Source organism: Saccopteryx leptura, chromosome 6 (assembly GCF_036850995.1).
Source record: "Saccopteryx leptura isolate mSacLep1 chromosome 6, mSacLep1_pri_phased_curated, whole genome shotgun sequence".
Lineage (NCBI taxonomy): Eukaryota > Metazoa > Chordata > Mammalia > Chiroptera > Emballonuridae > Saccopteryx > Saccopteryx leptura.
The window spans coordinates 79,870,168-79,886,089 of record NC_089508.1 but is presented as its reverse complement, the minus strand read 5'-3'; the positions used below and the strand labels follow the sequence as shown (position 1 = coordinate 79,886,089).

General features: G+C 44.6%; 1 protein-coding gene across 1 annotated transcript in view; it reads right to left on the bottom strand.

The window, feature by feature from the left end:
- DNAJC17 (DnaJ heat shock protein family (Hsp40) member C17) overlaps positions 1–15,922 on the bottom strand; it is a 70,233-nt gene that overhangs the window by 9,275 nt on the left and 45,036 nt on the right. Inside the window, exons 2-5 of the mRNA XM_066342221.1 lie at positions 3,013–3,082; positions 2,666–2,724; positions 2,372–2,459; positions 213–298 (exon numbers count right to left, since the gene is read on the bottom strand). Coding sequence (XP_066198318.1) covers positions 213–298; positions 2,372–2,459; positions 2,666–2,724; positions 3,013–3,082 — 303 coding nt within the window. The remainder of the gene's footprint in view (positions 1–212; positions 299–2,371; positions 2,460–2,665; positions 2,725–3,012; positions 3,083–15,922) is intronic.

Sequence of the window (15,922 nt, the reverse complement as noted above, 5' to 3'; positions counted from 1 at the left end):
TTCTGTGCAGATCCAACTCCAGGTTGGCTCTCCTTGTAAAGGTCCCTGGGAGGCCCCACCTGTAAGTTAGGGCTCAGCAAGCTGCGGGTGGGACAGATTACCCTGACCCCACAGAAGAGGATGGGAAGGACAGGACCTCCTCAGCCCCTGCATCCCCTAGGTCCACCCACCACCCTGCCGATGGCCTCAGGCCCACATGCCTGGCCACTCACCTCTTGCTCTAGTGTCCTGGTGCTCCAGCTGTCCTCCGCCTCCTCACTGTCCTGGGCCTGAGCCTGCCGTTCCCGGGCCTCCAGGTCTAGACACAGGGGTGAATGACCCAGTGACTGGTCTAAGCAGTCTCTACATAGCCTCAGCAATGCCAGCTCTGGCTGCTCCCCCGTCTCACACAGGATGAAACCAACAGTGATTCTGCCCCCTCCCTCCATGCACATGTGTTCCTAAATTAATTCCCATTGAGAAAAAGTCACAGTGCAGAAGTACAGGTTCCAGCTGAGAGGCTGGGGTCTGGAAGAGTTAAATCAGCTCATACTGACCCAGCCGGTTTTCTGGTCAGAGATCAGGGTGGGGGCGGGTGCTTATGTCAGCAACCCAGGGTCATGTGTCAGGAATACCAGCAGGAGAACATGCTGGCCTCTGTCCCTGTGGTTTGGCACCACAGCCTCACCTGGAGCTTGCCTTGGCTCTGATGCATTTCCCAGCACTGAGCCAGGCTGTCACACACACACCCACACACACACACCCACACACACACACACACACACCCATTTACCAAGCCGCACTGTGAACCTGGCAGCATGGCTTCTACAGGGATAGAAGATTCTATGTGAGGACATGAGGCCAAGTCACAGAGCCTTTCTGTTTTCCAAGGGAAACTTGCTTGTGGCCCTGTTCCAGGCCAGCTGCTATGATAAACCCCACTGCTCTGGTCTCAGACTCACTGCTTTGTTTTATGGGCATTGATCTACAATATCCAGGGGTTTTTTGTTCATTTGTTTTGCGAGAGAGAGATGAACAGACAGGAAGAGAGAAAGATGAGAAGCATCAACTCATAGTTGCAGCACCTCAGTTGTTCATTGATTGCTTTCCCATATGTGCCTTGACTGGGGGCTCCAGCTGACCCAGTGACCCCTTGCTCAAGCCAGCGACCTTGGGCTCAAGCCAGCGATCTTTGGGCTCAAGCCAGCAACCATGGAGTTTCGAACCTGGGTCCTCAGCATCCCAGGCCAACGTTCTATCCACTGCACTACTGCCTGGTTAGGCTTTTTTGTTTGTTTTTGATAGAGAGATGGATGCACTGGGCTGATATATGTACATATTCATTACACTGATATCAACTAGGCAAGAAGACAGGGAGAAAATTGAGTGAAGAATGCTTGGACCAATCTTGATGGAGAGATGAAATTGATTTACAGTTATAGTTAAACCATTTGGTAAATTTACCAAAAATCACTGAATGTTCACTTGAAAAGGTTGGATATTATAATACAAAAAATTTATCCAATAAAGCTGTTAAAGAAAATAAAAGAAACTAGAAGAAAAGAAAGGAAAGGAAGAGAAAAGAAAAAAGAAAAGAAAAGAATGCCTGGACCTCTCTGGATTCTTTTGAGGGGACTTCTCAGAGTGAAAGCTCCGTGCAGAGCCTGACCAGGTGGTGGCGCAGTGGATAGAGCGTCGGACTGGGATGCGGAGGACCCAGGTTCGAGACCCTGAGGTCGCCAGCTTGAGCGCGGGCTCATCTGGCTTGAGCAAAAAGCTCAACAGCTTGGACCCAAGGTCGCTGGCTCGAGCAAAAGGGTTACTCAGTCTGCTGAAGGCCCACAGTCAAGGCACATATGAGAAAGCAATCAATGAACAACTAAGGTGTCGCAACGAAAAACTAATGATTGATGCTTCTCATCTCTCTCCGTTCCTGTCTGTCCCTATCCCTCTCTCTGTCTCTGTAAAAAAAAAGAAAGCTCTGCGCAGAAATGGGGGACGATTGAAAAGGCCAGGATGGCATGGGGAACAAGAACATGGGTCTACTTTACTGCATGGGTTTAAATCACAGCTCCAGCAAGTCTCGTTCTTGGGGTGTCTTGGCGTCTTTGTCGACAAAAAGTGGGTTTAGTAATACCCACTGCCTCGGAACACTGTGGTAATTAAAAAAGATGATAAAATGTTTGTCACAGTGCTTAGCTAATAGGAAATGTAGTCATTATTATCCCTGCGAGTGCTCTTAAGGTTCCATCTGAGTATGAAGTTCTTCCCAGAGCTGGGGCCAACAGGCTCTGGGTCGCTGGAACTGAGGGACGCTCCAGGAAGCAAGGCGAGGGAGCTACACGACAATGGCCGGGAGACGCGGGCCACCCAGCACCATCGTGTCACCTACCAAGCTTCACTTTCTTCCTCCTCTCATCTAGTTTCTGGGTCCTCTCTGCTGCCTGCTTCTTGGCTTTCCTGACCTTGTCATATGCGGCCTGGCAGGAGAAAGGTCATTGAGGAGCAGTCAGCCAGAGAACAAGCGTAGGGCCCAGCCACCTTCCTGGCCCCACCGCCTACACCTTGAGTCTCTAGTCTGGGACAGCCAGGACTCTGCTGCATGGCAGAGCACAGAGGACCGAGGCTAAAGTGCACGGTGCTCTCTCACCATGGGGACAGTGCAGATAGATGAGGATGTGCTTACCCTGGCTGCAGCATCAGTCAGTACCTCCAAGGCCTGAGAAAGCTGGTGGAAGAGTTCAGCTAAACCCAAGGATCAAAAAACAGGAGAAAATTAAATTAGACTCGGTGATGGTGTGCTCCTTCAAAAAAGCATCTCAGAGAAGCCACAGGCTGGCAAAAAGCAAAAAAAGCTGACCGACAGCAGCAGATGACAAACCAGCAAAAAAGGGTGAATGCATCAGCAACTGACCTAAGATGAGAAGCCAGGTGAGTGCACCAGCATTCCCCGGCACTCCTGCGGGAGCGCAGGTGGGAAACGTACCATGCCCAGGCAGCTGGCCTCCTTCTCCCCACGCCTCTGAGTCTCACCTGCTCTGGGATTATCTGGATTTTTGTCTGGGTGGCAGGAGAGGGCCTTCTGCCTATATGCCTTTTTCACCTGGAAGGGTCAGAAGACATGGTCATTAGTTCTCTGACCGGCACAGACAAGAACACCTTGCAGAAAATGCTCCCTGTCTCTGTAAGAGAGGTTGCTGGCTCTCGCACTGAGACAGTCACCTCACAACCAACAGGAGATTTGCAGTGGAGGAGGCGGAGGCTGTGGATGAAGCCCACCGCTGCCTGGAGCAGAGGGCCTGGGCCTACTTCCTACCAAGCACCCAATCTCACCACTGGGCATGTCAAAGCGACCCTAGCAGGGCAGGTTCTCTTCAGCCATGTGGAAACAAACAGGCACTCTCATACATCCTTGGTGGGCCTATCAACTGGGGCAACCTTTCTGGAAGAAAATTTTGCCATCAAAAAAAAATGGGGGGGGGTATTTTTCCGAAGTTGAAGCAGGGAGGCAGACAGACTCCTGCATGCGCCTGACCGGGATCCACCCAGCATGCCCACCAGGGGGCAATGCTCTGCCAATCTGGGGCATTGCTCCGTTTCGGCTGGAGCCATTCTAGCGCCTGAGGTGGAGGCCATAGAGCCGTCCTCAGTGTCCGGGCCAACTTTGCTCCAATGGAGCCTTGGTTGCAGGAGGGGAAGAGAGAGACAGAGAGGAAGGAAGGAGAGGGGGAGGGGTGGAGAAGCAGATGGGCGCCTCTCCTGTGTGCCCTGATCGGGAATTGAACCTGGGACTTCCACACGCCAGGCTGATTGATGCTCTACTGCTGAGCCAGCCAGCCAGGGCACCATCAAAATTTTAAGTGTACTTCTCTTTGACCCATTCCTAAGAATTTGGACTTGTAGAAGTATGCCATCATACAAGGATGCCCACTGTGCCACTGTTTATATTAGCTCCCAACTGGAACCAACCAAAATCTCCATCAACAGGAGGATCCATTTTAAAAATTATGATAGACGGAAGCCTGTATGTGCTGACTAGAAAGATCTTCAAGTCCTCATTACAAGAAAAAAAAAAGAAGTCTGTACTCTGTGTAGTGATGAATGTTAACTAGACTTACTGTGGTGCATGTGTTGTATACCTGAAATTAATACAATGTTACATGCTAATTATATCTCAATCTGGAAACAAGAAGAATCTTCAAGATGTAGTGTGTTAAAAAAAAGGCTTAGAGCCTGACCTGTGGTGGCGCAGTGGATAAAGCGTCAACCTGGAAACACTGAGGTTACCGGTTCAAAACCCTGGGCTTGCCTGGTCAAGGCACATATGGGAGTTGATGCTTCCTGCTCCTCCCCCCTTCTCTCTCCCCCCCCCCCACAATGAATAAATAAAATCTTTTTTTTTTTTTAAAGGCTTAGAACAGTTATATAATTTCACTTTGGGACTTACAATAAAAAACGAAATAAAAATAGTTAAAGATACTATGACATGTACATAGCTTGTTTTCTTTCTTCCTCATAGCAATCATAAGAAACATAAGAGTGGTTTCCTTTGGAGAAAAGCTAAAGATGGAGGGAGAAAAACATTTACATCTCATTTTATGCCATTCTGTAGTTCAATTTTCAAACCACTTGACCTGTGGTGGTGCGGTGGATAGAGTGTCAACCTGGATGCAGTGGATAGAGTGTCAACCTGGAGTGCTGAGGTCGCTGGTTCGAAATCCTGGGCTTGCCCGGTCAAGGCACATACGAGAAGCAATCAAGTAACAGCTAACGTGAAGCAACTATGATCTCGTTCTCTCTCTCTCGTTCTCCCTCTCTCTCTCTCTCCCTGTCTCTCTAAAATCAGTAAATAAAATCTTTAAAAATTTTTTGAACCTTAAGTCTTATTTTATTGTCAAAAGAGAGTTATCTTGGTGGGGAAGTTATGGTTCATTTTTTGTTTTTATCTTTGCATATCTCTGATTTAAAAAGAAAAAAAGTAATATTTCTTATATTAGTAAAAATTAACAGCTACCAAGATTCCCGAGTGTTTTAAGGGAAAGCAGAACACAAAATCCCAGAATCTGTCCTGTTTCCTGAGGGCTTGCTCTCATTTCTGCCTGTATACCTTACTTGCTGCTCAAACCTCCTGAGAGGAGGAACCTCTGGACCCAGAACTTCCATATCTCAGAGGAAACCAATAAATATCTCCACCCAAAGTGTGCTAAATAAGGACTTTCAGCCGCAAGCTGCCAGCCGCACAGGTGCCTCACTCCACTCTCCCATCTTCCGCCAAGAAAGGCAGGTAGTTGCCTAGATCGCTGGGCTGTGCTGCCATCTGCTGGGCCACCACCAGCACCACACCTTCACGTGCCAGGGCAACCGGGCCCATAAGGCTCTCCTAGCTGAGCAAGAGCCAAGAAACCATACCCCTAGGACAGGTCTTGAGCAGCAAAGGGGTAGACATGCCTCCATGACCTCCCGCCTTCGCTCACCTGGCCCACCTGTTCACCTCCCCACCCCAATGTCTTTACCATTAAACAAAATCACCTAGCTGTTTTCACTACAAAATAATAATAATAATAATAATAATAATAATAGAAAATAATCCAAGGAAACTGGAGGTGATAGTCTTACATTTGAAATGTCATCTTGACTTTTTTTTTTTAAACAGAAAGAGAGTCAGAGAGAGGGATAGATATGGACAGATAGGAACAGAGAGAGGTGAGAAGCATCAATCATTAGTTTTTCGTTGCGACACCTTAGTTGTTCATTAATTGCTTTCTCACATGTGCCTTGACCACCCATGGGCCTTCAGCATACCGAGCAACCCCTTGCTTAAGCCAGGGGCTTTGGGTCCAAGCTGGTGAGCTTTGCTCAAGCCAGATGAGCCCACGCTCAAGCTGGCAACCTTGGGGTCTCGAACCTGGGTCCTCTGCATCCCAGTCCGACGCACTATCCATTGAACCACTGCCGGTCAGGCTCATCTTGATTCTTTAACCCCCTTGTCTTGTCTCTTTCTTTCTTTTGCCTCCTCCATTGTGTCCTCGATTTCATTTCCTTTCTGTTTTAAAGTAAGCCTTTATTATATATTCTTTAGATCTTAAGAGTCCTTCATTTATTTTTCCAGTAAGTAACACATTACAAAAAATGTATTAAAAAGCTAATGTTCTTTGAGCATTTCCCCAGCCCTCTCTTCAGAATTCCAATGTTAACTGGATGGTAGGTATTCTTCTAAACCTTCCTCCTTAATCATTCCAATAAATACAAGCATCTAATGCACCTATAGGAGTCTTTGAGTTTTGTTTCGCCTCTCTCCCCCCACCTCGCTCTCTGGTCCCATCCCCACCCTCCGAGAAGAATGAGAGGAAGAAGCAGGGAGAATGAGGTGTCTATCACCTCACCTTGAAACACTGCCCTCTGAATGAACTTGCTTAGAGCCAGGATTAAGATGCATGCCCTACTAATGTTGGGGGATTTTGTGGAAGGTGGTTTCTTTTGTATCATGAGTTCTTTTAAATATTGCAAGTTCTTTTTTGTAAATTCAAGAGGGACAGTAGAAGGGAGAGAGTGGCAATAAGGACCAGTAAGAAAGCAAGATAAAATAACCATGAGATGGGCTGGCTGGTAGTACATTCTTTAGTTTCTTTCCTTTCTTTTTTCTTGGACAGAATGCTTTATGGGTTTATTCTAAAAGAATATTAAATATTGCTTTGAGTTTTATAATTCATTTGGATGTTCTATATCTTAAAATTAGTTTTTTATGTAAATAGGGAGACAAAATTCTTCAAACTGAAAAAAAAATAATTATATAATGGGAAATTAATCTACATATTTTAATTTGCTTCCTTATCAATTCTCTTTCCAGAATGTGCTCCTCTGACACATGTTTATAAGGCCTGACCTGTGGTGGCGCAGTGGATAAAGCGTCGACCTGGAAATGCTGAGGTCACCGGTTCAAAACCCTGGGCTTGCCTGGTCAAGGCACATATGGGAGTTGATGCTTCCAGCTCCTCCCCCCTTCTCTCTCTCTGTTTCTCTCTCTCCCTCTCTCTCTCCTCTCTAAAAATGAATAAATAAAATAAAATAAAAAACTTAAAAAAATGTTTATAAGAGTCTCATCAGATTTTCCTTGAAGCAACTAGTACAACAAAATCTAAGTTATACCACTTCCCCAGTGGGCGGCATCCCCTCTCACTCAACCACCCATCTCTCACCCTCCCAACACTTACAACCAAACACAACTTCCCCAATCAACTGGATATATTCTGGACCCTCATTCCCTCGAGGCCTTGCCTGGCCCTCAATTTCCAAACCACCTTTTAAAGGTGTAAGGTGCTGAACATTCTGTGTTTCAAGATCTTATAGGAAAAATATTACCAGTCTCCTGCACTGACTAGATGTTGGCAGGGAGAGAGGTGAGGTTAGAAAGTCAAGGTTAGGCTGGTATTCAATCCCAGGCAGGGACATTTAAGGGCAGAAGAAGAGCTCTTTGAGAGCCTTCATTACAGTAGTGAATGAAGCTAACCCCCTCCTGGGTCTGCTGATGGAGCATCTAGGATAGACAGGGGCTTAGCTGGAGCTGGGCACACAGAGAAAAATCAGTCATTTCCCTGACACTGAAGAGGAAGGTGACTGTTGAGCAAGAAAGATGACTGAAAATAATTACATCACAGTGTGTGAGATGCTATAAGAGTGGTCTCTAAGAATGGGAACACAGAAGTGAGTGACTAATTTTTGTCCTGAAGACTCCCCAGAGGAGGCAATATCTGAGCTGATTCTGAAAGGCGAGCAGTTCTCTAAGTAGAAAGCCAGAAGACAGTCAAGACAGAGGGTGTGAAAAAGCCAACTTCTCTTCACACCCCAGACCAGCTTAGAAAAGAAATATAAAAATTTTGTTTTAATAATGAGAAAAAGGGCCTGACCAGGTGGTGGTGTAGTTGATAGAGCGTCGACCTGGGACACTGAGGTCCCAGGTTTGAAACCCCAAGGTCACCAGCTTGAGTGTGGGATCATAGACATGACCCCATGGTCATTCGCTTGAGCCCAAAGGTTGCTGACTTAAAGCCCAATGTCTGGTTTGAGCCCAAGATCACTGGCTTGAGCAAGGGGTCACTGGGTTGGCTGGAGCCCCGTGATCAAGGCACGTATGACAAAGCATTCAATGAACAGCTAAAGTGTCACAACTATGAGCTGATGCCTCTTATCTCTCTCCCTTCCTGTCTATCTGTCTCTCCCACACACACACACACACACAAAATTAACAATAATAATGAGAAAAAGGTACTGAGAACAGGAAAGGATTTGAAAAGACAGAGATGGTTGCAATAAAACAAAAACAAAAATGTTTTTGTTAAAAGATAGTTTTGGTTAGTTAAAAAACTTCAACCAGCCTGACCTGTAGTGGCGCAGTGGATAAAGCATCGACCTGGAAATGCTGAGGTTGCTGGTTCGAAACCCTGAGCTTGCCTGGTCAAGGCACATATGGGAGTTGATGCTTCCAGCTCCTCCCCCCTTCTCTCTCTCTGTTTCTCTCTCTCCCTCTCTCTCTCCTCTCTAAAAATGAATAAATAAAAACAAAACAACAAAAAAAACTTCAACCAAAGAAAGTAATGAAAGGAAAATAGGAAAAGAAAAATTCATATAAACAGCTTTTCATGCAGGATTTGGGATAGATTAAAGAATGGTAAGTTAACAAATAATAGAACAAAAAGGTAAGTTAACAAATAATAGAACAATTAGAAGGGAAGCCCCATGGTGTTTATGAGCAGGGCCAGGGGTGGAGAGACTTCTGAGTTCAAAGTAATAGAACAGAATGAGTTACTAAGGAGGCTAATGGGATCTCCAAGCGCAAAAAACTTGAACCTCAACACTGTCTGCTATAAAAGCACAAAAATATCAGGCAAAATTAATGGAACAGATGAACAACTGAGGTCTCGCAACGAGAAACTGATGATTGATGCTTCTCATCTCTCTCCGTTCCTGCCTGTCTGTCCCTATCTATCCCTCTCTCTGACTCTCTCTCTGTCCCTGTAAAAAATAAATAAATAAATAAAAAGATTAATGGAACAAACTGTAGTAAATGTGAAAATTCAAGATATGATAAAAGGTATTATTAAAATTTACTACACCAACCTGACCAGGTGGTGGCGCAGTGGATACAGCTTCAGACTAGGACACTGAGGACCCAAGTTCGAAACCCCAGGTTGCCGGCTTGAGCACGGGCTCATCTGGTTTGAGCAAGGCTCACCAGCTTGAGCCCAACGTCACTGGCTCGAGCAAGGGGTTACTCAGTCTGCTGTAGCCCCCTGGTCAAGGCACATATGAGAAAGCAATCAATGAACAACTAAGGTGCCACAACGAAGAATTGATGCTTCTCATCTGTCTCCCTTCCTGTCTGTCCTTATCTGTCCCTCTGTCTGTCTCTCTCTGACTCTGTCACACACACAAAAAGTTTATTACACCAAGTGAAAAAAAAAGTTGAATCATCATCTCAACCAATATATCAAAGTAATTCCAGCTAGATTTCAAAAACTAATTATAAAAGAAAAAGAAACTAGCCTGGCCTGTGGTGGCCCAATGGATAAAACGTTGACCTGGAACACTGAGGTTGCCAGTTCTAATCCCTGGGCTTGCCTGGTCAAGGCACACACAACAAGCAATCAATGAACAACTAAAGTGAAGCAACTATGAGTTGATACTTCCCTCTCCCCACCCTTATCCCTGTAAAATCAATAAATAAATATCTTTAAAAAAGAAAAGAAGGAAGGAAAGAAGAAAAGGAGGGAGGGAAGGGAGAAGGGGGGAGGGAGGGAGGAAAAAACTACAAAAACCTAAAAAGAAAGAAAATAATGGACCAGTAACCTGCTTTTTGGATGGGAAAGAAATTCCTAAGTATTAAAATGGAAACAACTGGCCTGACCTGTGGTGGCACAGTGGATAAAGCATTGACCTAGAATGCTGGGGTCGCCGGTTCGAAACCCTGGGCTTGCCTGGTCAAGGCACATGTGGGAGTTGATGCTTCCTGCTCCTCCCCTCCCCTCTCTCTCTCTCCTCTCTCTAAAATGAATAAATTTTTTAAAAAACCTAAAATGGAAAAAATCATACACACACATGTACACAAACACAAAATGAATGGATTTACAAGGAAAAAAACTTTTATCTGAGTCAAAAATCATAGACAAAAGACAGAGGAAATAAAAACTAAGAGAAGGCTCTCCATGAAATATGACAGACACCAAATCCCTACCATATAAACAACTCATACAGAAAAAAACAAACTATAAGAAAATAGAGAAAGATCATAAAGAGAACACACTATAAATGGCTAAAAACATGAAAAACGTTCAGTCTCACAAACAACAGTTAAGTCATTTTTCTTTTTTTTTCTTTCTTTTTTTTTTTTTCTTTAGTGAGACAGAGAGGAGATAGAGAGACAGAATCCTGCATTGTGCCCTGACCAGTATCCACCCAGAAACCCCTGTCTGGGGCCAATGTTCTGCCCATCTGGGGCCACGCTTACAACTGAGCTATTTTTAGCACCTGAGGTGGAGGGTTCATGGAGACATCTTCAGTGCTCGGGGCCAATGCACTCATCCAATCAAGCCATGGCTGTGGGAGGGGATGAGAGAGAGAGTGAGAGAGAAGGGGGAGGAGAGAAGCAGATGGTCACCTCTCCTTTGTGCCCTGACTGGGAATCAAACCTAGGACTTCCACACACTGAGTCAATGCTCTACCACTTAGCCAACCAGCCAGGGCAATTAAGTCATTTTTCACTTGTCAATTGACAACAAGTGAAAAAGAGATAGAGCCTGACCAGGCAGTGGCACAGTGGATAGAGCATCAGACTGGGACATGGAGGATCCAGGTTCAAAACCCCAACGTTGCTGGCTTGAGCGAGGGCTCCTCCAACTTAATCACGGGCTCACCAGCTTGAGCCCAAAGGTTGCTGGCTTGAGCCCAAGGTAACTGGCTTGAGCAAGTGGTCACTGGTTCGGCTGGAGCCCCGGGTCAAGACACATATGAGAAAGTAATCAATAAACAACTAAGTTGCCACAATGAAGAATTGATGCTTCTCATCTCTCCCCTTCCTGTCTGTCTGCCTGTCCCGATCTGTTTCTCTTTCTGTCTCTATCCAAAAAAAAAAAAGATGTAATTTAATGTTGGCGGCTTTGTGGTGAATATATAAATTGACACAATGATTCTGGAAAGCCGTTCATACAGATCAGAAGGCTTTGAAAAGTGAAGACCCTTTGCCCTGGCCGGTTGGCTCAGTGGTGGAGTGTCGGCCTGGCGTGCAGAAGTCCCAGGTTCGATTCCCAGCCAGGGCACACAGGAGAGGCGCCCATCTGCTTCTCCACCCCTCCCCCTCTCCTTCCTCTCTGTCTCTCTCTTCCCCTCCCGCAGCCGAGGCTCCATTGGAGCAAAAGATGGCCCCGGTGCTGGGGATGGCTCCATGGCCTCTGCCCCAGGCGCTAGAGTGGCTCTGGTCGCAACAGAGCAACGCCCCGATGGGCAGAACATCGCCCCCTGGTGGGCGTGCCAAGTGGATCCCGGTCGGGCACATGCGGGAGTCTGTCTGACTGCCTCCCTGTTTCCAGCTTCAGAAAAACACAAAAAACAAAACAAAACAAAAAAACAATGAAAAGTGAAGACCCTTCGATCCAGCAAGTCCTCTTCTAAGAATCTGTCCTAAAGAAATATTTAGAAATTTACACAATATTTGTAAACACTGGTATTTATTTATAACATTATTTATAATAGAGAAAAATCCAGAAGTAACTTACATACCAAAAAAACACCCCAAAATAGCAGCTGGCAATTATATAATGCTCACCATATAGCAAGCTCTGTTTGAAGTTCTTTACATATGATAACTTATTTGACTCTTTAAAAAAATTTTTTTTCAGTGAGAGAAAGACAGATGGGAAGGTAGAGAGATGAGAAGCATCAACTGCTAGTTCTGGTACTTTAGTTGTTCACTGATTGCTTCTTTTTTTTTTTTCTTTTACAGAAACAGAGAGAGAGTCAGAGAGAGGGATAGACAGGGACAGACAGGAACAGAGAGAGATGAGAAGCATCAATCATTAGTTTTTCGTTGTGACACCTTAATTGTTCATTTACTGCTCTCTCATATGTGCCTTGACCGTGGGGCTACAGCAGACCGACTAACCCCCTGCTCATACCAGCGATCCTGGGTCCAAGCTGGTGAGCCTTGCTCAAACCAGATGAGCCCACGCTCAAGCTGGTGACCTCAGGGTCTTGAACCTGGATCCTCCACATCCCAGTCCGACGCTCTATCCACTGCACCACCGCCCGGTCAGGCTGATTGCTTTCTCATATGTGCCTTGACCAGGGTTGAGGGGCTCCAGCTGAGCCAGTAACCTCTTGTTCAAACCAATGACCAGGAGGTCATGTCTATGATTCCAAGTTCAAGCTGGTGACCCTGCATTCAAGCTGGTGAGCCTGTGCTCAAGCTGGCGACCTCAGGGTTTTAAACCTGGGTCCTCAGCATTCCGGATTGATGCTCTATCCATTGCATGACTGCCTGGTCAGGCTAAAAAAAAAAAAGTGGTTTTTTTTTTAACAGAGACAGAGAAAGAGTCAGAGAGAGGGATAGATAGGGACAGACAGACAGGAACAGAGAGAGATGAGAGCATCAATCATCAGTTTTTCACTGCGACACCTTAGTTGTTCATTGATTGCTTTCTCATATGTGCCTTGACCGCGGGCCTTCAGCAGACCGAGTAACCCCTTGCTCAAGCCAGCGACCTCAGGGTCTCAAACCTGGGTCCTTCCACATCCCAGTCTGACACTCTATCCACTGTGCCACCGCCTGGTCAGGCAAAAAAAAATATTTTTAATTTACTGATTTTAGAAAGAGAGAGAAATGGGGAGAAAGAGATAGACAGAAAGAGAGAGACAGAAAAAGAAAAAGAGATAAACATCAATTTGTTTGACTTATTTATGCATTCATTGGTTAATTCTTGTATGTGCCCTGACCCATGGTTAAACCTGCAAACTTGGCATATCTGGAGAACGCTCTCTCCTACTTTCATCAATGTATAGATCATTCAGACAGAAAATCAGTAAGGAAACACTGGCCTTAAATAATACGTTAGCTCATATGGACTTAATAGACATATATGGAACATTTTACCCAAAGCAACAGAACACATGTTCTTCTCAAGCACAATATATATCATATGTTAGTCCACAAAACAACTCTTAATAAAATTTTAAAACCTGAAATCATATCAAGCATCTTTTCCAACCACAACAGTATGAAACTAGATATCAATTACAAGAAGAAAACAAAAATTTCACAAATATGTGGAGATTAAACAATATGCTACTAAACAACCAATCGGTCAAAGCAGAAATCAAGAGAGATAAATAAATTCCTTGAGAAAAATAAAAATAGAAACACAACATACCAAAACTTATGGGTTACAGCAAAAGCAGTTTAAAGAGGGAAGTTCATAGCAATAAATACTAATAGTAAAAAACAAGAAAGATTTTTTTTTTTTTTACAGACACAGAGAGAGAATTAGAGAGAGGGATAGATAGGGACAGACAGACAGGAACAGAGAGAGATGAGAAGCATCAATCATCAGTTTTTTGTTGCAACACCTTAGTTGTTCATTGACTGCTCTCTCATATGTGCCTTGACCGCGGGCCTTCAGCAGACCGAGTAACCCCTTGCTGGAGCCAGCGACCTTGGGTTCAAGCTGGTGAGCTTTTTGCTCAAGCCAGATGAGCCCGCGCTCAAGCTGGCGACCTCGGGGTCTCGAACCTGGGTCCTTCTGCATCCCAGTCCGACGCTCTATCCACTGCGCCACCACCTGGTCAGGCAAGAAAGATCTTAAATAAACAATTTAACTTTACACCTTAAGGAATGAGAAAAAGAAAAACAAATGAAGACCAAAGTTAGTAAAAGTAGGAAAATAATACAGATTAGAGTGGAAATAAATGAGGTAGAGACTAAAAGTCAATAGACAAGATAGATGAAACTAAGAGCTGGTTTTCTGAAAAATAAGCAAAACAGACAAATCTTGAGCTCAATTTATCAAGAAGAAAAGAGAAAGGAGGCAAAATAAAAATCAGAAATAAAAGTAGAGATACAACTGATATCACTGATGTCTACTGACTTGAATAGTACATTAAAAGAATTAAAAGAATCAAACACCATGATCAAATGGGATTAGTTCCAGGGATGCAAGGGTGGTTCAAATTCTGCAAATTAATCAGTGTGATACACCAATTAAGAAAATACAGTGGTACCTTGACACACGAGCACTTTAAATCACGAGCAATTTGAGACAAGCAGTCACTCGTGGCATTTTTTGCTTTAAGCCATGAGTGGATATTTGAATCACGTGCTTCTGCCACCCTCCACTAGATAGCCTGCTGAATGTTCTGAGAGGGAGTGTTGGGCAGATAAAATGTATTATGCTCACTTTGTAAAAGATTATGTTGCCCAGGAGGAGGCCGTCACCCAGGTGATATTAATGTGTGTTGAGAATCCTTGTAGCCTGGGGCTTGGTTTTGGGATTAAGCCTTTTCCACCCTTTTTGATGTGGGGCAGTACAATCCAATCATGCCTCAGAGAAGTGACTTTGTATTAGAGACTTCCCTATTTTGTATATTGGATTAGAGGTTGTGAAGCTACACTATAAAATAGGGGCAGAACGGGGGCTTGCCCTCTCTTGGTTCCTGAGATTAGCATGAGAGAGTAGAGCCAGCAGTGGAAGGAGGCCACGTGGAGGAGGCCAGGAAAAGCAGCCAAGATGGCGGAGTGCTGAGTGAGATGCCAGTTTGTGTAGAGTTTGTATCTGGGATAAGGAAGGAGATGGGGAACTGAGGAGAATAAGGCTGGTGAGCTAGAAACCTTTGATTCTAGGAAACTCGGATAAGTCAGTGGCTTTGTGAGCACTGAATGTGATTGGGTTTTGGAGCCCAGTGTGTGTTTTTACTTGCCCGCCGGGTGCAAGCTAGAATTAAAGATGACAGCCCATCAGTTCTTGGCTCCGTTGTTTCTTTACCAACTGTCCGAATCCAATGCGAACCTGCATGGGCCAGAAGGCTGCTGTGATAGTGGCCCTGGCCCTGGCTACTGGCATTACAGGGAGGAAGAAACAAACTTCCATGGAAAAGTTTTTGTTGAAACGGCCTCTAAGTGAAAGCAAGGAAAGTGTGGCGAAAAAGCCAAAAGTCAGTGAAAAAAATGATGATTGTTGGGCAAATGAGTTTGTAAAATTTGTATTTTCTGAGTTTCCCCACTTTTATTGTTAAAAATGGCGCTGACAGCTGTCTGTGAAATTGCTAATTACATTCCTGCTTGGGAAGGACTATTGTTATGCTAATGTATCATCCCCTCCCCCAGCATCTTCACCTGACATTGAAGGTAAATACACTTCATAAACCAGTTTATTTCTTTACATTCTCTCTTACTGTGTGTGTGTGTATGTATGTATATGTATTTTTTATTTACAAAGTACATTTTCTTATTTAAAAGCATATAAAACAAAAAATTTGTGTGGTTTGGGGGCGCTGGAACGGATTAATTGCATTCCCCTTAATTTAAATTCAATTTGACACACAAGCAAATTGAGTCATGAGCTTGGTCATGAAACAAATTAAACTCATGTGTCAAGGTATCACTGTAAAGGATAGGCCCTGGCTGGGTGATTCAGTGGACAGAGTATCATCCAGGTGCACCAAGGCCACCAGTTCGATCCCATCCCCAGTCAGGGCACATACAAGAAGCAACCAATGAGTGCACAACTAAATGGAACAACTACATGGAACAATGATGCATCTCTCTCCCTCTCTCTCTCTTTCCTCCTCTTTTTCCCCATTCCTCTCTCTCTGTCCCTCAAGTTAATGGAAAAATTAATTAAAAAAAGAAAAGAAATAATAAAAATCATATGTTCATTTCATGATCAGCTCAATGGATGTAGAA